This window comes from Anolis carolinensis, unplaced genomic scaffold (genome assembly GCF_035594765.1).
Source record: "Anolis carolinensis isolate JA03-04 unplaced genomic scaffold, rAnoCar3.1.pri scaffold_14, whole genome shotgun sequence".
Classification (NCBI taxonomy): domain Eukaryota; kingdom Metazoa; phylum Chordata; class Lepidosauria; order Squamata; family Dactyloidae; genus Anolis; species Anolis carolinensis.
Window position 1 is genome coordinate 5,942,302 of NW_026943825.1, and position 26,151 is coordinate 5,968,452.

General features: G+C 38.6%; 2 protein-coding genes and 1 non-coding gene across 4 annotated transcripts in view; 2 read left to right on the forward strand and 1 right to left on the reverse strand.

The window, feature by feature from the left end:
- The window catches only part of slc29a2 (solute carrier family 29 member 2), a 28,448-nt gene extending 10,869 nt beyond the window's left edge, over positions 1 to 17,579 (forward strand). For both annotated transcript variants that reach the window (XM_062964758.1, XM_062964757.1), the window contains exons 4-13: positions 604 to 794; positions 2,687 to 2,826; positions 5,515 to 5,649; positions 7,615 to 7,712; positions 7,957 to 8,041; positions 9,130 to 9,314; positions 11,170 to 11,275; positions 11,413 to 11,498; positions 13,382 to 13,581; positions 16,201 to 17,579. In XM_062964758.1, the coding sequence (XP_062820828.1) occupies positions 604 to 794; positions 2,687 to 2,826; positions 5,515 to 5,649; positions 7,615 to 7,712; positions 7,957 to 8,041; positions 9,130 to 9,314; positions 11,170 to 11,275; positions 11,413 to 11,498; positions 13,382 to 13,581; positions 16,201 to 16,312 (1,338 nt within the window). In that variant the 3' untranslated portion in view covers positions 16,313 to 17,579. The remainder of the gene's footprint in view (positions 1 to 603; positions 795 to 2,686; positions 2,827 to 5,514; positions 5,650 to 7,614; positions 7,713 to 7,956; positions 8,042 to 9,129; positions 9,315 to 11,169; positions 11,276 to 11,412; positions 11,499 to 13,381; positions 13,582 to 16,200) is intronic.
- A 1,586-nt stretch (positions 17,580 to 19,165) lies between these two features.
- trnas-gcu (transfer RNA serine (anticodon GCU)) lies at positions 19,166 to 19,247 on the reverse strand. Its single transcript has one exon. It is a non-coding gene; the product is annotated as a tRNA-Ser (tRNA).
- Positions 19,248 to 19,965: 718 nt separating this feature from the next.
- Positions 19,966 to 25,568, forward strand: b4gat1 (beta-1,4-glucuronyltransferase 1). The gene is made up of 2 exons (XM_003229361.4): positions 19,966 to 21,216; positions 22,547 to 25,568. The coding sequence occupies exons 1-2, from the start codon at positions 20,185 to 20,187 to the stop codon at positions 22,736 to 22,738; spliced, it is 1,224 nt and encodes a 407-aa protein (XP_003229409.1). The 5' UTR covers positions 19,966 to 20,184; the 3' UTR covers positions 22,739 to 25,568.
- Positions 25,569 to 26,151: the final 583 nt, after the last annotated feature.

The window sequence follows — 26,151 nt, forward strand, 5'->3', positions numbered from 1 at the left end:
ATTAAGCAGAGACTGGATATTATTATTATTATTATTATTATTATTATTATTATTATTAAGCATAGACTAGATGGCCATCTGTAGGGAGGGATCAAACTGTGAATTCCCACATGGCAGAAGGAGGGTTGAATTGGATGGCATTTGGGGATCCCTTCAAATATTATTATTATTATTATTATTATTATTAAGCAGAGACTGGATGATATTATTATTATTATTATTATTATTATTATTAAGCAGAGACTGGATGTCCATCTGTCTGGAGGGATTGGACTGTGACTTCCCACATGGCAGTAGAGAGTTGAACTGGATGGCATTTGGGGATCCCTTCAAATATTATTATTATTATTATTATTATTAAGCAGAGACTGGATGTCCATCTGTCTGGAGGGATTGGACTGTGACTTCCCACATGGCAGTAGAGAGTTGAATTGGATGGCATTTGGGGATCCCATCAAACATTATTATTATTATTATTATTATTATTATTATTAAGCAGAGGCTGGATGGCCATCTGTCGGGAGGGATCGAATTGTGTCTTCCAGAAAGAGGTTGGATCTCTAGGATGTCCTCCCGTTCTAAAAAACGCCACTCTCTCGCCAGTATTTCAAGTCGCGGCTGACGGCAAGGAACTGCTCGGATGCCGTGGACGATGGGAACCGGACGGGGCCGGGACTCGAACCCGCTTCCCTTTGCGATGACGAGGACGACTTCAATTTCAGCAACTGGCTGGCCCTCCTCTCCCAGCTGCCTTTGCTGCTCTTCACCCTCCTGAACTCGCTCCTCTATCAGTGGTAAGGCAGGCTATATAAATATAATCAATATAAATCTAAATTTATTCAGTAGAGTCTCACTTATCCAACATTCTGGATTATCCAACGCCGTCTGCCTTTTAGCAGTCAATGTTTTTATAGTCAATGTTTTCAATACATTGTGATGTTTTGGTACTGAATTCGTAAATTCAATAATTACTACTTAGCATTACTGTGTATTGAAATACTTTCTTTGTCAAATTAGTTGTTAAACATGATGTTTTGGTGCTTAATTTGTAAAATCATAGCCTAATAGGCTTTTCCTTAATCCCTCCTTATTATCCAACATATTCACTTATCCAACGTTCTGCCAGCCCGTTTATGTTGTATAAGTGAGACTCTACTGTATATCAATATAAAAGTGAATTACCGTATATACTGGAGTATAAGCCGACCCGAATATAAGCCGAGGCACCTAATTTTACCACAAAAAAGCTGGGAAAACATTGACTTCAGTATAAGCCGAGGGTGGTAAATGTCAGAAATAAAAATAGATAACAATAAAATTACATTACCGTATATACTCGAGTATAAGCCGACCCGAATATAAGCCGAGGCACCTAATTTTACCACAAAAAAGCTGGGAAAACATTGACTCCAGTATAAGCCGAGGGTGGTAAATGTCAGAAATAAAAATAGATACCAATAAAATTACATTACCGTATATACTTGAGTATAAGCCGACCCGAATATAAGCCGAGGCATCTAATTTTACCACAAAAAAGCTGGGAAAACATTGACTTCAGTATAAGCCGAGGGGGGTAAATTTCAGAAATAAAAATAGATACCAATAAAATTACATTACCGTATATACTTGAGTATAAGCTGACCCGAATATAAGCCGAGGCAACTAATTTTACCACAAAAAAGCTGGGAAAACATTGACTCCAGTATAAGCCGAGGGGGGTAAATTTCAGAAATAAAAATAGATACCAATAAAATTACATTACCTTATATACTCGAGTATAAGCCGACCCGAATATAAGCCGAGGCACCTAATTTTACCACAAAAAAGCTGGGAAAACATTGACTCCAGTATAAGCCGAGGGGGGTAAATGTCAGAAATAAAAATAGATAACAATAAAATTACATTACCGTATATACTTGAGTATAAGCCGACCCGAATATAAGCCGAGGCACCTTATTTTACCACAAAAAAGCTGGGAAAACATTTACTCAAGTATAAGCCGAGGGGGGTAAATTTCAGAAATAAAAATAGATACCAATAAAATTACATTAATTGAGGCATCGGTAGGTTAAATGTTTTTGAATATTTACATAAAGCTCAAATTTAAGATAAGACTGTCTAACTCCGATTAAATCATTATTCTCATCTTCTTCAATGTAAATGCCCTTATGCATCCTTTTAATAATAATAGAGTAAAATAATACATGTCATAATAATAGTAATAAATACAGGAAAATAATACATGTAATAGCAAATAGAGTAAAATAATACATGTGATAATAATAATGATAAGATCAGAGTGAAATAATAAATGTATTATTATTATTATTAATAATGATGATGATAAAATACATCACACAGTCCTAGACACTTGGGAAGTGTTCGACTTGTGATTTTGTGATACGAAATCCAGCAAATCTATCTTGTTTGCTGTGTCATAGTAAAATAAAATAAAAATAATAATAGAGTAAAATAAATGTACTAGTAGCAACAATAATAGAGAAAAATAATAAATGTACCATATATTTTCGAGTATAAGCTGACCCAAATATAAGCCAACCGGGACCCTCACCCGAGTATAAGCCGAGGGTTTTTTTTTTCAGTCTTAAAAAAAGGGCTAAAAAACTAGGCTTATACTCGAGTATATACAGTAATCTATTGTTGTTTATTGTCTCTTATCAATAAGCATCCCGGACTCGGTGCGGATCCTGGGCAGCCTGGTGGGGATCCTGCTCCTCTTTGTTCTGACGGCGGTCCTGGTCCAGACAGAGGTCTCGGCCCAGAGCTTCTTCTCGCTCACCATGGCCAGCGTCTGGCTCATCAACTGTGAGTCTTTTCTGACATTGATTGACACATTGGAAAGGGGCCCCCAGAGGTCATCCAGTCCAACCCGCCCTGCTCTGAGCATGCCCAGAGTGCATTCCCTTCCCCATCATAGGCATCGAGGATGAAACTGAGATCCAGATTGACAGGTGCCTGGAAGACTATCCGGTCCAAAACCTGTTCTGCCAGGCAGGAAAGGCACAATCAAAGCACTCCCAGCAGATAGCCATCCAACCTCTGCTTCAAAACCTCTCGAGAAGGAGACTCCGCCATCATTATGATCAAAGATTATTATTTATCATCATCATCATCATCCACATGATCATCATAATCAAATATTTTATTATTATTATTATTATTATTATTATTATTATTATTATTATTATTATTTTATGACACAGCAAACAAGATAGATATGCTGGATTTCATATCACAAAATCACAAGTCGAACACTTCCCAAGTGTCTAGGACTGTGTGATGTATTATTATTATTATTATTATTATTATTATTATTATTATTATTATTGTATGACACACCAAACAAGATAGACATGCTTGATTTCATTTCAGAAAACCACAAGTCGAACACTTTTCAAGTGTCTAGGACTGTGTGATGTATATTATTATTATTATTATTATTATTATTATTATTATTATTATTGTATGACACAGCAAACAAGATAGACATGCTGGATTTCGTGTCACAAAATCACAAGTTGAACACTTTTCAAGTGTCTAGGACTGTGCGATGTATATTATTATTATTATTATTATTATTATTATTATTATTATTGTATGACACACCAAACAAGATAGACATGCTTGATTTCATATCAGAAAACCACAAGTCGAACACTTCCCAAGTGTCGAGGACTGTGTGATGTATATTATTATTATTATTATTATTATTATTATTATTATTATTATTATTACTGTATGACACAGCAAACAAGATAGACATGCTGGATTTCGTGTCACAAAATCACAAGTCGAACACTTCCCAATTGTCTAGGACTGTGCGATGTATATTATTATTATTATTATTATTATTATTATTATTATTATTATTATTATTATTATTGCATGACACAGCAAACAAGATAGATATGCTGGATTTCGTGTCACAAAATCACAAGTCGAACACTTCCCAATTGTCTAGGACTGTGCGATGTATATTATTATTATTATTATTATTATTATTATTATTATTATTATTATTACTGTATGACACAGCAAACAAGATAGATATGCTGGATTTCGTGTCACAAAATCACAAGTCGAACACTTCCCAAGTGTCTAGGACTGTGCGATGTATATTATTATTATTATTATTATTATTATTATTATTATTATTATTATTATTATTACTGTATGACACAGCAAACAAGATAGATATGCTGGATTTCGTGTCACAAAATCACAAGTCGAACACTTCCCAAGTGTCTAGGACTGTGCGATGTATATTATTATTATTATTATTATTATTATTATTATTATTATTATTACTGTATGACACAGCAAACAAGATAGATATGCTGGATTTCGTATCACAAAATCACAAGTCGAACACTTCCCAAGTGTCTAGGACTGTGTGATGTATTTTCGGATGATGCGTGCAGATCCCAGTCGGGTGGCCTTTTGCAGTTGGCAGATTGTGATTTTGTCAATGTCTATTGTTTCCAAATGTCGGCTGAGATCTTTTGGCACGGCACCCAGTGTGTCCATCACCACCGGGACCACCTGCACTGGTTTCTGCCAGAGTCTTTGAAGTTCAATCTTGAGGTCCTGAGAGCGGCTTAGTTTTTCCTGCTGTTTTTCGTCAATGCGACTGTCACCTGGGATTTCAACATCAAGGATCCAAACCTTTTTCTTTTCCACAACTGTGATGTCTGGTGTGTTGTGTTCCAGAACTTTGTCAGTCAGGAATCTTTGTGTGCTCATTTTCCAAGACTTTTGCAGGTTTGTGATCCCACCAGTTCTTTGCTGCTGGGAGGTGGTACTTGAGGCATAAGTTCCAATGAATCATTTGGGCCACATAGTTGTGCCTCTGTTTGTAGTCTGTCTGTGCGATTTTCTTACAGCAGCTGAGGATATGATCAATGGTTTTATCGGTTTCCTTGCAGAGTCTGCATTTTGGGTCGTCATCTGATTTTTCGATCTTGGCCTGAATTGCCTTTGTTCTGACGTCTTGCTCCTGGGCTGCAAGGATCAGGCCTTCTGTCTCCTTCTTCAGGGTCCCATTCGTGAGCCAGAGCCAGGTCTTCTCCTTCTCAGCTTTTCCTTCAATTTTGTCAAGGAACTTTCCATGCCATGTTTTGTTGTGCCAGCTGTCAGCTCTAGTTTGTAGTGCGGTTTTCTTGTACTGGTTTTTTGTCTCCTGTGCTTTGAGGAGTTTCTGATTTTTGACTTCAATCAAAGCAGGTTCTTCACTTTGCTTTACATAGTCTGCCAGGGCATGTATTATTATTATTATTATTTGGGATCTGCACGCATCATCCGAAAATACATCACACAGTCCTAGACGCTTGGGAAGTGTTCGACTTGTGATTTTGTGATACGAAATCCAGCATATCTATCGTGTTTGCTGTGTCAAACAATGTTATTGTGTCAATAATAATAATAATAATAATAATAATAATAATAATAATAATATAGATCATAACAATGCTGATCTTACTGTCTTTTTCGAAGCTTTCTGTGCTGTCCTGCAAGGAAGCCTCTTTGGGCAACTCGGCTGCTTCCCGCAAGGCTACAGCACCGTCTTCCTGAGCGGCCAAGGGATGGCCGGCACCTTTGCCGCCGTGGCCATGCTGCTCTCCATGGCCAGTGAGTACCTTTGTATATATATATATATCTGGGAGTTGTAGTTTGGCGGAGGACCATGCGGGAACTACAACTCCCATTTTGGAAGCTGGGGGAATCATTCCTTGACTCTTTGTCTCCACGATATCTGAAAAATATACACCACGATAAAGTTCAAAACATAGAACACAATATGTATATTAGAGCATCATATACATAACTAGCTGTGCCCGGCCACGCGTTGCTGTGGCAAAGTGGTGGTGGTATTGGTTAAAAATTGTTGTGTAATTTTTATTTGACATTATTTGCAATTTTTTATTAATTTTATTGTAAGTTATATTTTTATTTATTATATTTTATTATTTTCTTGTATTATTTTTAGTTATTTTCTGTTATTATAGTATTTTATTGTATTAATTTTTAGTGTTTTTTATTATTTTTTATTGGGTTGCTAGGAGACCGAGTTGGAGGAGCTTAGCCTTCTAACTGGCAGCAATTGGATAAAAGCAATTATTCCTCTCTCTCAAATTAGGACTTTATTTTTCTTTTCTTTTTGTTGTATCAACCTAGAGCCGTGGATGATGGGTTGTGTTGTCAAATTTCGAGGTTGGGGGGCCTGTAGTTTTGTTGTTTTGTAGGTCGCCGTGATGCCATCACTCTTTTATATATATAGATAATGTTAACAATAATACAAACAATAATACAACTGATAACCAAATTCTGTCAGCTGTAGTGGCACACAGTCGCAACTTACAAAGATTTATAGACTGCAATCATCCAGATTTAAATGCTACACAGAGCAGTTTTCAGTATAAAACATATATCAAACATATATCAACAAGACTCCAACCAAAGTTTGTTAGCGACACAATATGTGTACATTCAGTCTCTCCAAATGCATGTAATATGCTGTAAAACTAAATACAGTAGAGTCTCACGTATCCAACACTCACTTATCCAACGTTCTGGATTATCCAACACATTTTTGTAGTCAATGTTTTCAATATATCATGATATTTTGGTGCTAAATTTGTAAATACAGTAATTACTACATAGCATTAATGTGTAATGAACTACTTTTTCTGTCAAATTTGTTGTATAACATGATGTTTTGGTGCTTAATTTGTAAAATCATAACCTATTTTGATGTTTAATAGGCTTTTTCTTAATCTCTCCTTATTATCCAACATATTCGCTTATCCAACATTCTGCCGGCCCGTTTATGTTGGATAAGTGAGACTCTACTGTATATACAAATAATAATACAAACAAATAATAATAAAACAATAAAAAATAAAATACATACAAATAATACAATAAAAATAATAAAAAACACTAAAAATAATGAAAAACACTAAAAAAATCAATACAATAAAATACTATAATAACACAAAATAACTAAAAAGAAAAAAGAAAATAATAAAATATAATAAATAAAAAGATAAGTTACAATAAAATTAATTTAAAAATACAAATATGTATATCAGTGTGCAAATCAATTGGCTCAAACCTGACTTGGAGTCAAAACAAATCAAAGTCTCTGTAGTCTTGGAGCAGTTCTATAGGACTCCTCAGGATGTAAATGCAGTCAATTAGCCGTAGCTTCAGTTTGTTGACAATAAATGGTCAAATAGATGTTATTTTAGAGTAGCTGGCTGTGAGCCGAAGTAAGCTGTTTACATAAGCCGTTTACTACTGGTTCCCAGGTTTACTCCAGTTTCAGTTAACCCTACATCTGGTAAGCGGCAATGTTTTGTTGGCTCAGCTTCAAGTTTTATGTTTGCAGTGTCTATGTGCTGATTGTGGATTCTATAGTGCGAGCTTGTTTAGAATAGACAGCTGTGTTTAGTTATTATTATATCTTTGTCTCCATGGCCGGTGAGTATCATTGTATATATATTTGGGAGTCGTAGTTTGGCGGAAGACCTTGGAGGAACTACAATTCCCATTCCTTGACTCTTATGTTGATGTTTTGTTCTGTTCTTCCAGGCGGAGCAGATGCCCAGACCTCTGCTTTGAGCTACTTCGTCACTCCTTGCGTCGGGACCCTCGTCTCCATTGCCTGCTACCTCTTACTGCCCCACAAGGTGATTGATTTTGCAGTTTGGGATTTATAGTTTGACTACAATCAAAGTGCATTCAGAGCTCCACCAGCGATGGAACGTGAACCAAACTTGGCCCACAGAACTCCCACGACCAACAGAAACATACTGGAAGGGTTTGACGGGCATTAAGTTTGAGGTTGGGAGTTGTAGTTCACCTACATCCCATTGAAAATTATCCCTGGTGATGCCGGCCATTGCAATCATGACTCTCTTGCTCTCTTTGTAGGATTTTGCTCGCCATTATCTGGAGAAAAAACCCTTGGAAGAGCCGGGATATGAGCTAGAGACCAAGGCTGGACTTCTTGTACCTGGTGGGCCAGTATTATTATTATTATTATTATTATTATTATTATTATTATTATTATTAGGTTTCCCACTGACATTAAGTCTAGTTGTGTCCTACTCTGGGGTTGGTGCTCATCTCCATGTCTAAGCCTAAGAACCGGTGTTGTCTGTAGACACCTCCAAGGTCATGTTGCTGGCATAATGGAGCACCATTATCTTCCCGCCAGAGCAGTACCTATTGATCTACTCACATTTGCATGTTTTCGAACTGCTAGGTTGGCAGAAGCTGGGGCTAACAGTGGGAGCTAACCCTGATTATTATTATTATTATTATTATTATTATTATTATTATTATTATTATTATTTGAAACACAACAAGATGAGCACAGCAGACACTCTGCTGGCTGTTGTATTGGATCACACGTCGGACACTATTATTATTATTATTATTGACACAACGACGTTGTATGACACAGCAAACAAGATAGATATGCTGGGTTTCGTTTCACAAAATAATATTATTATTATTATTATTATTATTATTATTATTATTATTATTATTGTTATTTGAAACACAACAAGATGATTCCACAGCAGACACTCTGCTGGCTGTTGTATTGGATCCCACATTGGATATTATTATTATTATTTGAAACACAACAAGATGAGCACAGCAGACACTCTGCTGGCTGTTGTATTGGATCACACGTTGGACACTTCCCAAGTGTAATAATAATAACAATAGCAATAATAATAATAATTATTATTATTTGAAACACAATGAGATGAGTCCACAGCAGACACTCTGCTAGCTACATAATAATAATAATAATAATAATAATAATAATAATAATAATAATAATAATACAGTCCTAGACACTTGGGAAGTGTTCAACTTGTGATTTTGTGAAACAAAATCCAGCATGTCTATTTTGTTTGCTGTGTCATATAATAATAATAATAATAATAATAATAATAATAATAACAACAACAACAACAACAACAACAACAACAACAACAACCACCACCTTTCTGGGTTTAGTATTATTATTATTATTATCATTATCATTATTATTATTATGTTCTTAGAGCACTGACTGCTTTCTTTTTCCAGAGGATGGACCCGCCACCATTCAAGAGACCACCGAAAGGGAATTGTTGAGCTTGAGCAACGGGAATAATAACGTTGTGTCTCTGGGACCGGAAGACGTAGCGTCGGGTCCCCCTCTGATCGCAAACGGGAGCCTCGGGGTGGCCGTGGTGACCCCAAAACCCTCTGTCCTCTGTGTGCTTAGGAAGGTAAGAACCTCCAATATGGGAAACATAGTGTGATGCAGCGGCGAAAAAGGCCAATGCGATTCTAGGCTGCATTGAGAGGATTGTAACATCTAGATGGAGGGAAGTCATTGTCTTAGAGCAGGGGTCCCCAAACTAAGGCCTTCCAAGGTCATTGACCTGGCCCCTGTCCTAAACTTTAGACTTCAGGATGACCTAAGTCTACCTGGTCTTTGAAGGTCTCTTTGCTTATCTATGGTCTTATGAGATCGTCTAGACGGTTTTTGAAGGTCTCTTTGCTTAGCTACGGCCTTATGAGACCATCTAGATGGCTTTTGGAGGTCACTTTCCTTACCTATGGCCCTATGAGACCATCCAGATGGTCTTTAAAGGTTCTTTTCCTTATCTATGGTCTTCTGATGGCCTGATGAGACCATCTAGATGGCCTTTGGGGGTCCCTTTCCTTACCTATGATTTTATGAAATTGTCTAGATGGCCTTTGGAGGTCGCTTTCCTTACCGATGGTGTTATGAGACCATCTAGATCGTGTTTGGAGGTCTCTTTGCTTACCGATGGTTTTATGAAACCATCTAGATGGTTTTTGAAGATTTCTTTGCTTACCGATGGTCTTAGGAGACCATCTAGATGGTCTTTGGGGGTCTCTTTCCTTACCAATGGTCTTAGGAGACCATCTAGATGGTCTTTGGAGGTCTCTTTGCTTGCCTATGGTCTTATGAAACCATCTAGATGGTCTTTGGGGGTATCTTTCCTTACCGATGCTCTTAGGAGACCATCTAGATGGTCTTTGGAGGTCTCTTTGCTTGCCTATGGTCTTAGGAGACCATCTAGATGGTCTTTGGAGGTCTCTTTGCTTGCCTATGGTCTTATGAAACCATCTAGATGGTCTTTGGGGGTATCTTTCCTTACCGATGCTCTTAGGAGACCATCTAGATGGTCTTTGGAGGTCTCTTTGCTTACCGATGGTCTTATGAAACCATCTAGATGGTCTTTGGAGGTCTCTTTGCTTGCCAATGGTCTTAGGAGACCATCTAGATGGTCTTTGGAGGTCTCTTTGCTTACCTATGGTCTTATGAAACCATCTAGATGGTCTTTGGGGGTATCTTTCCTTACCAATGGTCTTAGGAGACCATCTAGATGGTCTTTGGAGGTCTCTTTGCTTGCCTATGGTCTTATGAAACCATCTAGATGGTCTTTGGGGGTATCTTTCCTTACTGATGCTCTTAGGAGACCATCTAGATGGTCTTTGGAGGTCTCTTTGCTTGCCAATGGTCTTAGGAGACCATCTAGATGGTCTTTGGAGGTCTCTTTGCTTACCGATGGTCTTATGAAACCATCTAGATGGTCTTTGGAGGTCTCTTTGCTTGCCAATGGTCTTAGGAGACCATCTAGATGGTCTTTGGAGGTCTCTTTGCTTACCTATGGTCCTGTGAGACCATCTAGATGGCCTTTGAAAGTCTCTTTGCTTACCTATGGTCCTGTGAGACCATTTAGATGGCCTTTGGGAGTCTACTTTCCTTACTTATGGTCTTATGAGACCATCTAGATGGTCTTTGGAGGTCTCTTTGCTTACCTATGGTCTTATGAGGTCACCTAGATCTGGGATCCCCAAACTAAGGCCCTCCGAGGCCATTGACCTGGCCTCTGTCCTAAACTTTAGACTTAGGGTTGACCTAAGTCTGAAACGACTTGAAGGCACACAACAACAACAATCCTAATTTTGGGCTATTTCATCATAATCCGGCCCCACAACAGTCTGAGGGACCCTGTCTTAGAGGGTTGGGAAAAGCAGGGTCAGAAGAGAGGGGTGGCGGAGCAAGACTGGCGATTGTTGCTGGTCTGAACTGGTCTTGTCTTCCAGATCTGGCAGCTGGCCCTCTGCATCGTGATGGTCTTCTCGGTCACTCTGTCCGTCTTTCCTGCTATTACGGCCGGTGTTGCCAGCACCTCCGCCAACAAGACCTGGAGTGAGTTTCGGGTCCGAAAGAGATGGGCCAGAGATAGATAGATAGATAGATAGATAGATAGATAGTCATATATATACGATGTGCCATAGTAATATATCCCATAACATAGTTTATCTGCCTTTTGTCCCTTCTTTCAGTCAAGTTCTTCACTCCCGTCTGCTGCTTCCTTCTCTTCAACATCATGGACTGGCTGGGACGCAGTGCCACTTCCTATTTCCATTGGGTAATATTATTATTATTATTATTATTAATATTATTATTATTGATGCAAAGACATAGTATGACATTCGTATCACAAAATCACAAGTCGAACACTTCCCAAGCCTGGTTAATTATTATTATTATTATTCCCATGATGGTGGAATTTTAATCTCCTTTTATTATTCTATTAAATAAATCTTTTAATTTAGGTATCAATAATGTGTGTGTGTGTATGTATATATGTATATTTGTTTTTATTTGTTTACATTTTTCCTGAATTGTTGTCATCCTTTTATAGAGAAGAGGAGTTCAGAAGGGTTGATATAATAATAATGATGATGATGATGATGGAACAAGCAATATCAGAGAAAGAGATGTATATATACAGCAGAGTCTCACTTATCCAACATAAACAGGCCGGCAGAATGTTGGAAAAGCGAATATGTTGGATAATAAGGAGACATTAAGGAAAAGCCTATTAAACATCAAATTAGGTTATGATTTTACAAATGAGGCACCAAAACATCATGTTAGACAACAAATTTGGCAGAAAAAGTAGTTCAATATGCAATAATGCTATGTAGTAATTGCTGTATTTACGAATTTAGCACCAAAATATCACGATATATTGAAAGCATTGACTACAAAAATGTGTTGGATAATCCAGAACGTTGGATAAGCGAGTGTTGGATAAGTGAGACTCTACAGTATATATATTCTGGTCCTAACCCATCCAATCCTGGGGTCTTGCCAGGGTCTATCTATAATTTCCTCAATCTCTTTCTCTGATATTGCTTGTTCCATTATTATTATTATTATTATTATTATTATTATTATTATTATTATTATTGTATAATTATTGTATAATTATTATTATTATTATTATTATTATTATTATTATTATTATTACTGTATGACACAGCAAACAAGATAGATATGCTGGATTTCGTTTCACAAAATCACAAGTCGAACACTTCCCAATTGTCTAGGACTGTGTGATGTATTATTATTATTATTATTATTATTATTATTATTATTATTATTGTATGACACAGCAAACAAGATAGACATGCTGGATTTCGTATCACAAAATCACAAGTCGAACACTTCCCAAGTGTCTAGAACTGTGTGATGTATTATTATTATTATTATTATTATTATTATTATTATTATTATTATTATTATTGTATGACACAGCAAACAAGATAGATATGCTGGATTTCGTTTCACAAAATCACAAGTCGAACACTTCCCAAGTGTCTAGGACTGTGTGATGTATTTTCGGATGATGCGTGCAGATCCCAGTCGGGTGGCCTTTTGCAGTTGGCAGATTGTAATTTTGTCAATGTCTATTGTTTCCAAATGCCGGCTGAGATCTTTTGGCACCGCACCCAGTGTGCCCATCACCACTGGGACCACCTGTGCTGGTTTCTGCCAGAGTCTTTGACCTCCAAAGGCCATCTAGACAATCTCATATTATTATTATTATTATTATTATTATTATTATTATTATTATTATATCAACCCTTTTGAACTCCGCCTCTCTATAAAAGGATGACAACAATTCGATAAAATGTAAACAAATAAAATGTATTATCATTATATTATTATATTAATATATTATTATTATTATTATTATTATTATTATTATTATTATTATTATTATTATTATTGTATGACACAGCAAACAAGATAGATATGCTGGATTTCGTATCACAAAATCACAAGTCAAACACTTCCCAAGTGTCTAGGACTGTGTGATGTATTTTCGGATGATGCGTGCAGATCCCAGTCGGGTGGCCTTTTGCAGTTGGCAGATTGTAATTTTGTCAATGTCTGTTGTTTCCAAATGCCGGCTGAGATCTTTTGTATTATTATTATTATTAACCTTTCTTCTTTCCGCAGCCCGAGCGGTTCCTGCCCCTCTTGCCGGGGGCGGTGGGGCTGCGCTTGCTCTTCGTGCCGCTCCTCCTCCTCTGCAACATCCCACATCGTGCCCATTTGCCCACCCTTTTCCGGCAGGACGCCTGGTTCGTCCTCTTCATGGTGGTCTTCTCCCTCTCCAACGGCTACTTCGTCTCCCTCTCCATGTGCCTGGCCCCCAAGTGAGTGGGAAGGGACCCCCAAAGGCCATCCGGTCCAACCCCAGCCTGCCATGCAGAGATATCATCATCATCATCATCATTATATTTATTAATTTCATCGAATTCAAGAGTTGGAAGGGACCCCCAAATGTCATCCAGTCCAACCCCCTTCTGCCATATTAAGATATTATTATTATTATTTTTGTTATTATTTCAGCATCATCATTATATTTATTAATTTCATCAAATTTTAGAATTGGGACTCCCAAAGGCCATCCAGTCCAACCCCATTCTGCCATATTGAGATATTATTATTGTTATTATTATTATTATTATTATTATTATTTCAGCATCATCATCATTTTATTTATTAATTTCATCAAATTTTAGAATTGGGACTCCCAAAGGCCATCCAGTCCAACCCCATTCTGCCATATTGAGATATTATTATTGTTATTATTATTATTATTATTATTATTATTATTATTATTATTATTTCAGCATCATCATCATTATATTTATTAGTTTCATCAAATTTTAGAATTGGAAGGGACTCCCAAAGGCCATCCAGTCCAACCCCCTTCTGCCATATTGAGATATTATTATTATTATTATTTCAGCAGCAGCATCATCATATTTATTAATGTCATCGAATTCAAGAATTGGAAGGGACTCCCAAAGGCCATCCAGTCCAACCCCCTTCTGTCATATTGAGATATTATTATTATTATTATTATTATTATTATTATTATTATTATTATTTCAGCATCAGCATCATTATATTTATTAGTTTCATCAAATTTTAGAATTGGAAGGGACTCCCAAAGGCCATCCAGTCCAACCCCCTTCTGCCATATTGAGATATTATTATTGTTATTATTTCAGCATCATCATCATTATATTTATTAATGTCATCGAATTCAAGAATTGGAAGAGACTCCCAAAGGCCATCCAGTCCAACCCCCTTCTGTCATATTGAGATATTATTATTATTATTATTTCAGCATCAGCATCATTATATTTATTAGTTTCATCAAATTTTAGAATTGGGACTCCCAAAGGCCATCCAGTCCAACCCCCTTCTGCCATATTAAGATATTATTATTATTATTATTATTTCAGCAGCATCATTATATTTATTACTTTCATCAAATTTTAGAATTGGGACTCCCAAAGGCCATCCAGTCCAACCCCCTTCTGCCATATTAAGATATTATTATTATTATTATTATTATTATTATTATTATTATTATTATTATTTCAGCAGCATCATTATATTTATTACTTTCATCAAATTTTAGAATTGGGACTCCCAAAGGCCATCCAGTCCAACCCCCTTCTGCCATATTGAGATATTATTATTATTATTATTATTATTATTATTATTATTATTATTATTATTATATTATATACTCAAGTATAAGCTGACTCAAATATAAGCTGAGACACCCAATTTTACCACAAAAAAACTGGGAAATCATTGACTCCAGTATAAGCCGAGATACCAATAAAATTACATTAATTGAGGCCTCAGTAGTTTAAATGTTTTTGAATCTTTACATCAAACTGTAATTTAAGATATGACTGTTCAACTTGTTATTTTCATCTTCTTCAATGTAAATGTGCTTATGTATCCTTTTAATAATAATAGAGTGAAATAATAAATGTAATAATAATAATAAATACAATAGAGTCTCACTTATCCAACATAAACGGGCCGGCAGAACGTTGGATAAGCGAATATGTTGGATAATAAGGAGAGATTAAGGAGAAGCCTATTAAACATCAAATTAGGTTATGATTTTACAAATTAAGCATCAAAACATCATGTTATACAACAAATTTGACAGAAAAAGTAGTTCAATACGCAGTAATGCTATGTAGTAATTACTTTATTTACGAATTTAGCACCAAAATATCACGATGTATTGAAAACATTGACTATAAAAATGCGTTGGATAATCCAGAACGTTGGATAAATGAGTGTTTTAGCAGTATCAATCAATTACGTTTTATTGATTAGCCCATCGGCCGTATCAAAACATTTGGCACATAGACATACATACAACATACAACCTGCGGTACAAAAGAAGTTAAAATAAACAAGCTGTTGACAAGTTAAAATAAACAAGCTGTTGACAAGTTAAAATAAACAAGCTGTTGGTTTCTCTTCAGATCGTATAAATCTTTCACCTTTAAATGAGTGTTGGATAAGTGAGACTCTGCTGTACAGTAAAATAATAAATGTAATAATAAATAGAGTAAAATAATAAATGTATTAATAAATAGAGTAAAATAATAAATGTATTAATGATAATAAAAATAGAGAAAAATCAATGTAAACGTAACAACAATAATAGAGTAAAATAATAAATGTAATAGTAATAATAATTAATAGAGTAAAATAATAAATGTAAAAATACCAACAATAATAGAGAAAAATAATAAATATACCATATATTCTCGAGTATAAGCTGACCCAAATATAAGCCCACCAGGATCCTCACCCGAGTACAAGCCAAGGAGGTTTTTTTTCAGTCCTAAAAAAGGGCTGAAAAACCAGGCTTATACTCGAGTATATACAGTAATATTTATTTATATGACAGAATCCCATGGTCATTTGGTCTGCTTCTTCTTCAGGCAGGTCAAGCCACATGAGAGCGAACTGGCGGGGGCCATGATGACCTTTTTCCTGGCCTTGGGACTCTCCTGCGGAGCCGCCATGTCCTTCGTCCTTAAAGCCTTGCTTTGACGCTTTGAACGGGACCGGGTTGCGGGTTCGAGGAGGCGCTGGGAGCCGTATCCGCGGACCAAGGTGGCGTCACAAAAAACAGATTGGATCTCCTTCCACGAGAAGCGATTAATCCAAACTGGACCCCAATGGGAACGACTTCTACTGTGTGTTTATATATATGTGTGTGTGTGTGTGTGTGTGTGTGTACATTTGTCCAACCATCTCGCTCAGGAGTTTGAATGCCTTTTCTGGACCTGCTCTGTGCAAAAGAAGCAAAAAATGGGAATTATTTTGCAATCGCACAATATCTTCCTGGGAATGTACTTCTTGGAGGGCAAGGCATAGAGGAATCCTTACGAAAGGCTTTGATTTCGTCCAAACATCCAGATCCATTTTCTTCTCTCCCTGCATTGCTTTGTGTCGATATCTCTCTATATAAAAGGTTAATGAAATTTCGGCCTTGGACAAAACAACAAAACTACACATCCCAGAAACACTAAACTTGGCAGCACAACCCCTCATCCAGGCCTCTGCGTTCATACAACAAAAAGAAAAGAAAAATAAAGTCCTAATTAGAGGGAGAGGAATAATTGTTTTTATCCAATTGCTGCTAGTTAGAAGGCTAAGCTCCGCCCACCTGGTCTCCTAGCAACCCACTCAGCCCAGGGGACAGGCAGAGTTAGGCCTCACTTAGGCCTCTTCCACACTGCCTATAAAATACAGATTGTCTGATTTGAACTGGATTATATGGCAATGTAGACTCAAGGCCCTTCCACACAGCTATATAACCTATTTATAATGGACTTAATGTCAGGGGAAAACCTTTACCCTTGACCTTAACTACAGTAGAGTCTCACTTATCCAACACTCGCTTATCCAACGTTCTGGATTATCCAACACTTTCAATATATCGTGATATTTTGTTGCTAAATTCGTAAATACAGCAATTACTACATAGCATTACTGCATATTGAACTACGTTTTCTGCCAAATTTGTTGTCTAACATGATGTTTTGGTGCTTAATTTGTAAAATCATAACCTAATTTGATGTTTAATAGGCTTTTCCTTAATCTCTCCTTATTATCCAACATATTCGCTTATCCAACATTCTGCCGGCCCGTTTATGTTGGATAAGTGAGACTCTGCTGTACCACCAATTCCTCAAGACTTTATTTCCCATCCCACCAGACTTCGCCACAGCAATGCGTGGCCGGGCACAGCTAGTATATATATATGTGTGTGTGTGTGTGTGTATATATATATATATGTATGTATGTATATACATATATATATATATACATACATACATATACAGTATATATGTGTGTGTGTATGTATATATGTATATACATATATATACATACATACATATACAGTATACATACATATACAGTATACACACACACACACACACACATACATACAGATACAGTAGAGTCTCACTTATCCAAGCTAAACGGGCTGGCAGAATGTTGGATAAGCGAATATGTTGGATAATAAGGAGGGATCAAGGAAAAGCCTATTAAACATCAAATTAGGTTATGATTTTACAAATTAAGTACCAAAAATATCATGTTATACAACAAATTTGACAGAAAAAGTAGTTCAATACGCAGTAATGTTATGTTGTAATGACTGTATTTACGAATTTAGCGCCAAAATATCATGATGTATTGTAAACATTGACTACAAAAATGCGTTGGATAATCCAGAACGTTGGATAAGTGAATGTTGGATAAGTGAGATTCTACTGTATATATATGTGTGTGTGTGTGTGTGTGTATGTATATATGTATATGTGTGTGGGTATGTGTGTATATATGTACATATATAGTTGTGTGTATATATATATATATGTGTGTGTGTGTGTGTGTATATATATATATTCACACACACACACATATATATATATATACATATATAAACACACACATATATATGTACATATATATACATATACACATATTTTGGGCTTCTTTTGACATTTTTAGAGCTTACATGTTTTGGTATTTGTTGTCGGTCTCTTAACAACAACAGCAATAATAATAATAATTAATATTATTAATTATTAGCCGCCTTGAGTCCCCTTTGGGGTGAGAAAGGCAGGGTATAAAAGGGGCAAATAAATAAATAATAATATAAATCTCTGTCCAAAATAGGGAAGGCAATTAGATTCAGATTATTATAATAATATTATAATATTAATATTATAATAATTATATATATTATATTATAATTATAATATATATAATTATTATTTTATAATATATATATATATATATATATATCATATATAAATATTATATTATAATATAATTATAATATTAATAATAGTATAATAATAATAATAATACTATTGACATTAAACTTTAGCTGAAAAAGGGGGTTATTACTTTTCTGAGATTTATGTATTGTCGAAGGCCGGAATCACTGGAACACTGGAACACCTTGATTAGCATTGAATGGACTTGCAGCTTCAAAGCCTGGCTGCTTCCTGCCTGGCCATTTTTGAGCCGCTCTTCTGCGCACAAGGACTTGGGGAATTACAGTCTATTCTATGGATCAGGTTTGCAATTGAATGTATATAATTGTATTTTTTTTTCCAAAGGGAATGTAATGTACTTCTTGGGCGAGTCACACTCTCTCAGCCTCAGATTGGTTTGGTTGCTTTTAAAAGGGACACATATGTACTGTACTTCCATTGCTTTTGGAAGGATTAGCGTTGACCTATTATATTCCTCCTAATAAATTGCTTTTTTATGATAATAAATTATTATTGAGTCTGGTTTTTTGTTTGTTTGTTGGGGTTGCATTTGGATATTTTGATGGCTTTGATCAGGTCCTTTTTAAAATTATTTTTAAAAGGGACCCGACGAGGATGGGATTCGAACCCACGCGTGCAGAGCACAATGGATTAGCAGTCCATCGCCTTAACCACTCGGCCACCTCGTCTTCCGAGGCAGAGCCGCCTCTTCCACCTGGTCTATAGTTACAATCAAAATGTTTGCGACGAGGCCCCCTTCCGGCCAGAGAGCGAGAAAGTGTGTGTGCTGCTCGTCTCCCAGTGCGCGTGCGCAGTGGCTTCCTTTTCCACCTCATCTAATGTTGTTGCAGTGCTTTCTCCTGCCAGAGAGAGAGAGAGAAACTCGTTTGCTTCCACGCGCGTGCGCACTGGCTCCCCTCCCACCTGCTCTATCATTCATAATCTTATCTTCTTGCCAGAAGGTGCGCCAGAGAGCGTTTTTCCCCCCCCTCACCTCCGCGCGCGTGCGCATTGCCTCTCTTTTTCACCTTGTCCTATCATTTACAGTCCAAAGTGGCTGCAGTGCTCCCTCCTGCCAGAGAGGGCGCCAGAGAAAGAGAGAGTTGCGCGTCTCCGAGATAACGCTCTAAATGTTGCTGCGGTGCGTTCTTCCTGCCAGAGAGAGCTGTTCCGTCTCCCAGCGCGCGTGCGCACTGGCTCCCCTACCACTTGCTCTATCCTTCATAATCTTATCTTGTTGCGGCGCGTCTTTCTTGCCAGAAGGGGCGCCAGAGAGGGTTTTTCCCCGTCACCTCCGCGCGCGTGCGCATTGCCTCTCTTATTCACCTTGTCCTATCGTTTACAATCCAAAGTGGCTGCAGTGCTCCCTCCTGCCAGAGAGGGCGCCAGAGAGAGCTGTTCCGTCTCCCAGCGCGCGTGCGCAGTGGCTCCTTTTACCTCAGTTTGAGCAGAGAGCCAGCTGTGAGGCCATTGCCATGCCAACGCTGGCATGTGGGAACTAGGCCTCGACTCTGAATGTGGGCCTCCTTTCTGCCTATGCTTTCGAAAAGTGGGGAAAGGCAGCCAGAGCTGATGGGACAGGTTTTAACGACTCTATAGCCCACAATCCCTTTCCTGGCTGGGCCCATGCACTGCTCCTGCTTCCAGGCCTTGGTGGCGGCCTTGGCCTTGGTGGCCGGCTTGCAGCTGCTCTATTTGGCCCTCCTTTCGGGCCTCCATGGGCAAGACCAACGCTCCCGCTACGCCGAACTCTTCCAGGGTCGCCGGCCTTTGCCTCGCGACGAACACAGAGAGCGGCTCAAGCGGGTCCTGGCCAGTGGTGGCCTCTTGGACACCAGTGGTCAATACCGCGTCTACCGGGATGTGTTGCGGGGCGACTGGGATGGCCAGCGGAGCCCGGACATGGTGCTGGTCACTCACACCAGCTTGGGCAACCTGCACCACGCCCAGCGCCTGGCCGAGCGGTGGCAGGGTCCCTTCTCGGTTGCCGTTTTCGCCCCCGGCGCGGCCGAGGTCCGTCTGGCTGTCACCATGATCTACGCCATCGCCGCCCTTTGCTCGCCCCTTCGGCAATTGCTCCGGCTCCATTTGGTGTGCCACGCGGATCAGGCGGCCACTTTCTTCTCTGGGGACGTCGCCCGCCTCGAAACCTGTGGGGACGTTTTCGCCAAGCTGTCGCGGATCGGCTCGCGTTGGCACAACTACGGCGCCAACGCGTCGTACCCCAACAACCTGCTGCGGAACGTGGCCAAGAAAGCCGTGGGCGACCACTGGGCCCTGGTCGTGGACATGGATATGGTGCCCAGTGAAGGACTGCGAGAAGCCTTCCTGGCCTTGCGGAATGATGAGACGATGCCGGGGGTCTTCGTGGTGCCGGCCTTCGAGATCCGCCACACGCGGCGCATCCCGGGCACCAAGGCGGAGCTGCTACGGCTCTACCAAGTGGGCGAGACCCGGCCCTTCTACGAGGAGCTCTGCCCCCGCTGCCAGGCCCCCACCAACTATTCCCAGTGGGTCAACCTCCCGGCCGGAGGACCCCTCCGCGTGGCCTACGATGTGGAGTGGAGGGACCCCTGGGAGCCCTTCTACGTCGGGCCCCCGTCGGCGCCACCGTACGACGAGCGGTTCAAACAGTACGGCTTCAACCGCATCAGCCAGGTAAGGCGTCTCCTCCATTTGCAGGCAACAATATGCCATCACTCAGAAAACAGTGTTCCCTCACTTATTGAGGGGGTTAGGTTCCAGGACCACCTGCAATATGTGAAAATCTGCGAAGCAGGGACACTATATTTATTTTAATATTTATACATTATTTCAGTAGTTATACACTATTTTAAGTCTTTATCAACCAATCGTGTGTTAATAAATTGCCTCCTTCTCCTCCCGTTGCTGCTTGGGCTCCTTTTCTCTCCCTTTGGCTTCATCCTCCCTTCCTTAGGTTGTAAATTGTAATTTTTTTATGATTTATAATAAAGCAGAGTCTCACTTATCCAAACTAAACGGAATGCAGAAGCTTGGATAAACGAATATCTTGGATAATAAGGAGAGATTAAGGAAAAGCCTATTAAACATCAAATTAGGTTACGATTTTACAAATTAAGCACCAAAACATCACATTATACAACAAATTTGATAGAAAAAGTAGTTCAATACGCAGTAATGTTATGTTGTAATTACTGTATTTACGAATTTAGCATCAAAATATCATGATGTATTGAAAACATTGACTCCAAAAATGGCTTGGATAATCCAGAGGCTTGGATAAGCGAGGCTTGGATAAGTGAGACTCTACTGTAGACTTTTAGAGTTTATTGAAATACCGCGAAACAGCGAATCCGCAAAAAGTGAACCGCGAAGTAGTGAGGGAACACTGTAATAATAATAATAATAATAATACTAACTTAGACGATCCCTTGTTGTCTGAGTATGATGGCCTTCCAAGTGTAGTGTCTTGGCGGTGGATACATAGGTGACTGTGGAGCCCTATTCTTATTGGACATTCCATAACCTATTCAATCAATCAGTTTATTTATGTGTTGTCGAAGGCTTTTATGGCCGGGATCACAGGGTTGTTGTGTGTCTTCCGGGCTGTATGGCCATGTTCCAGAAGTATTCTCTCCTGACGTTTTGCCCAGATCTATGGTAGGCATCCTCAGAGGTTGTGAGGTTGGCTGAGGGAAGCTTCCCATCAACAAGATGAAATATCATAGCGATGAATACTAATAAATAATAATAATACCGTACATAATACAAAATATTATAACAATAATGCTGTACATAATACATATTACTATAACAATAATACTTTACATATTACATACTGTTATAATGAATAATAATACTGTCATGGCTAGATGATTGAGGCCCAGTGGCTCCAGGGTTGTTGTGATGGTACTAATGCAGGAGAAAGGCATTTAGGACACCTTGGAGAATGTGTTGTTGTAACTTCTTGGTGTTATTATTGTTTTTCTTCCAAAAAAAAAAAAAGGCCTGCGAGCTGCACGTGGCCGGCTTCCGCTTCTCAGTCCTGAGTGACGCCTTCCTGGTCCACAAGGGCTTCAAAGTGTCCGGCGAGTTCCACCCGCAAAAAGATGCCGAAAACCAGCGCAACAAAGGGCTCTTTCGGCAATTCAAGCAAGAACTGAAGGTCCGGTACCCCTCTTCACCCCGACGGTGCTGACTCTGTAGTCACAAAGAACTATATGCCTCTGCTTGTGGACTGTGGGGGAAGGAAAGCCTTCACTGAAAGGCCCACACTCAGGATCAGGATATAAATCAGACAGGAAAAGGTATAGGGGTTTGGCCTGCTCCAAATAGGTTTGTTGCTGCTAGAAGGCCTTGGGACTGGCAGGGTGGACGTTGCCTTATGCTGAGTCGGACCCTCCGTCCAGGAAAGCAGACCCCAGGAGATGGAAACGATGCGGATCCCGGCTCACGTTTTTTTGTAGGACTTATTTTTTTTCCACCACTTTTGGGGTGGTCCAAGGTGGTTCAAAGAAAATCAGCAACTCTCACGAAGGTTAGGGCCTACTTCTGGAGGAAATAACCCATATGGCCAGGGTTGTTTTTGACACATAGTCATAATACAATGGAGTTTCGTTTATCCAACCTTTCCTCGTCCAACGTTCTGTATTACCCAATGCAGTCTGCTTCCTGCCCGGATCCACAGCTGTTTCTCTAGGCAACAACACACCCAACAACAACACAAGTGGCAGACTTGCTGTAATACATCATGTAAAATCACAACGTACCGTAATTTGACATTTAATAGGCTTTTCCTTAATCCCTCCTCATTATCCAACATTTTCGCTTATCCAACGTTCTGCCAGCCCGTTTATGTTGGATAAGCGAAACTCTGCTGTACTAGCAAATGTGGTGTGTGTGTCTATATGTATACACACGCACAGAGTGGCTCTTTCTTTCCTCCCTCCCTTCCTTTATTTTCTTTCCCACTGGTCTTTTTTTCTTTAGTTCAAACCCCTCAATTATTTTAATATGGATCATGAAGGGTATGTTCCATTTGAATGCTTGTATGTTTTGATGGTTTTAAATTATATATTGTATTTCTTCTATTGTTGGGTCTCTTTTTAAGAGATAGGAATAATTAATAATGATAATAATAATTGTCAAATGTCATCCAGATCCATCAAGCCATGTTGGTACAAACCAACCAACCAGGTAAAGGTAAAGGTTTTCCCCTGACGTTAAGTCCAGTCGTGACCGACTCTGGGGGTTGGTGCTCATCTCCATTTCTAAGCCGAAGAGCCGGCGTTGTCTGTAGACACCTCCAAGGTCATGTGGCCAGCATGACTGCATGGAGCGCCATTACCAACCAACCAACATATATATATATATACAGACTTTGCCTTTTAAAATATTATATACATGAAATAGGTAAAGGTTTTCCCCTGACATTAAGTCTCGTCCTGTCCGACTCTGGAGGTTGGTGCTCATCTCCATTTCTAAGCTGAAGAGCCGGCGTTGTCCATAGACACCTCCTAGGTCATGTGGCCAGTGGCATAACCGCATGGAGCACCGTTACCTTCCTGCTAGCGTGGTACTTATTGATCTACTCACATTTCCATGTTTTCAAACTGCTAGGTTGGCAGAAGCTGGGGCTAACAGCGGGAGTTCACCCTGCTCCCCAGATTCGAATCCTCAGTGGTGCAGTATCATGGTGATGAAGATGGAAAATAAGGTTGGGGCCATTGGTGTCTCCTGCGTAGTGGGAGCTATAGCTGTTTGTGGAAGTGGGACCTTGTCTGTGGAAGTGGACACCCCAGCCACACACATACATACATATTTTCACTTTTATTATGTGCATAGATTTACAATGTACATCAAATACTTCTTTCCAACCTTTTGTGTCTAATAAGTATTCCAGGGCGTCATTAAACCATGCCTATTGTTTGGATGGAAGCATCCATTTCAGCCCTCTCCAATATGTGAATTCAACAGTCCCCGAAAAGTAGGTGCGATTTGAAAGAATTACTTTACTCGAATGTAAGGCTTGCCTTTTTGAGCTAAACGACCTTGCCAAAATTGGGGTGTGCATTACTCGAGTAAATACGATATTAACTATTTCATTTGCACCTACTTTTGATACATACTAAGTTGCTTATTACTTATTTTGTTGCAGTTTCTGGAGAATAATAACTATTTCCAAATTAAGTATTGCCCAATTAAATAGGAAATAACACTTTCAAACCAGGAACAGACTTTTTTTCCAAATTTTGTAGCTTAGTATTATGTTAGTTTCCATCTGTAATAATAGGCGCCCGTAAAAAAGTCAGGTGAGCATAACCCTAGCACCATTGATGATGATGATGATGATGATGATGATTGTTGTTGTTGTCGTTGTTGTGTTTATTATTGTTTTCTATCCATAAGGAGACTCCAGAGATCCAGAGATCTCAGGATTTGCTCAAAACTCTGCAAGGATCCACTTGTTGCAAAGCAAACCAAAATGCTACAGATTAAACCCGAAAACTATAAACTATAAACCCTTCTTGCTTAGTTTCCAATAGACTTCGCAACCTCCGAGGATGCCTGCCATAGATGTGGGCGAAACGTCAGGAGAGAATGCTTCTGGAACATGGCCAGATAGCCCAGAAAACTCACAGCAACTGTTTAATAATAATAATAATAATAATAATAATAATAATAATAATAATAATAATAATAATAAATGATAATAAATGATAATAAAAATAATTCCGGCCATGAAAGCCTTCGACAACAAATTCTCTTTATATTTTTTGGGTTTAATCTGTAGCATTTGGTCGTATCCTCGTATGTGTAAGCTCACCCTTACACATCTGTACTATGCTCTACGTTTTAAGGACCTGATATGTTTATGCTGTGTTATACTGTTTTTATTGTTTTATATTGTTTTAAATTATGACTGTGTTTTATGTGTAATTCTGCTGGGCTTGTCCCCATGTGAGCCGCCCCAAGTCCCCTTGGGGAGATGGGAGTGGGATATAAAAATAAAGTTATTATTATTATTATTATTATTATTATTGACACAACGACATAGTCTGACACAGCAAGCAAGATAGATATGCTGGATTTCGTATGACAAAATCACAGGTCGAACACTTCCCAAGCGTTTAGGACTGTGTGATGTATTTTCGGATGATGCACGCAGATCCCAGTAAGGTGGCCTTTTGCAGTTGGCAGATCGTAATTTTGTCAATGTCTATTATTATTATATTTTATTATGATACAGCAAACAAGATAGATATGCTGGATTTCATTTCACAAAAACACAAGTCACAAAATTAATAATAATAATAATTATTATTATTATTATTATTATTATTATTTGAAACACAACAAGATGAGTCCACAGCAGACTCATCTGCTGGCTGTTATATTGGATCACATGTCGGACACTTCCCAAGTGTCTAGGACTGTGTGATGTATTGTCAAATAATGTGTGCAGATCCCAGTAATTATTATTGTTGTTGTTGTTGTTGACACAACGACATAGTCTTATTATTACCCTGTTTCCCCAAAAATAAGACAGTGTCTTATATTAATTTTTGCTCCCAAAGATGCGCTAGGTCTTATCTTCAGGGGATGTCTTAT

Bases quoted from the DNA above. Each gene is read 5' to 3' on its own strand.
- b4gat1 (XM_003229361.4), top strand. From the start codon at position 20,185: ATGCACTGCTCCTGCTTCCAGGCCTTGGTGGCGGCCTTGGCCTTGGTG. The intron at 21,217-22,546 runs GTAAGGCGTCTC...AAAAAAAAAAAG, and splicing joins GCTTCAACCGCATCAGCCAG to GCCTGCGAGCTGCACGTGGC.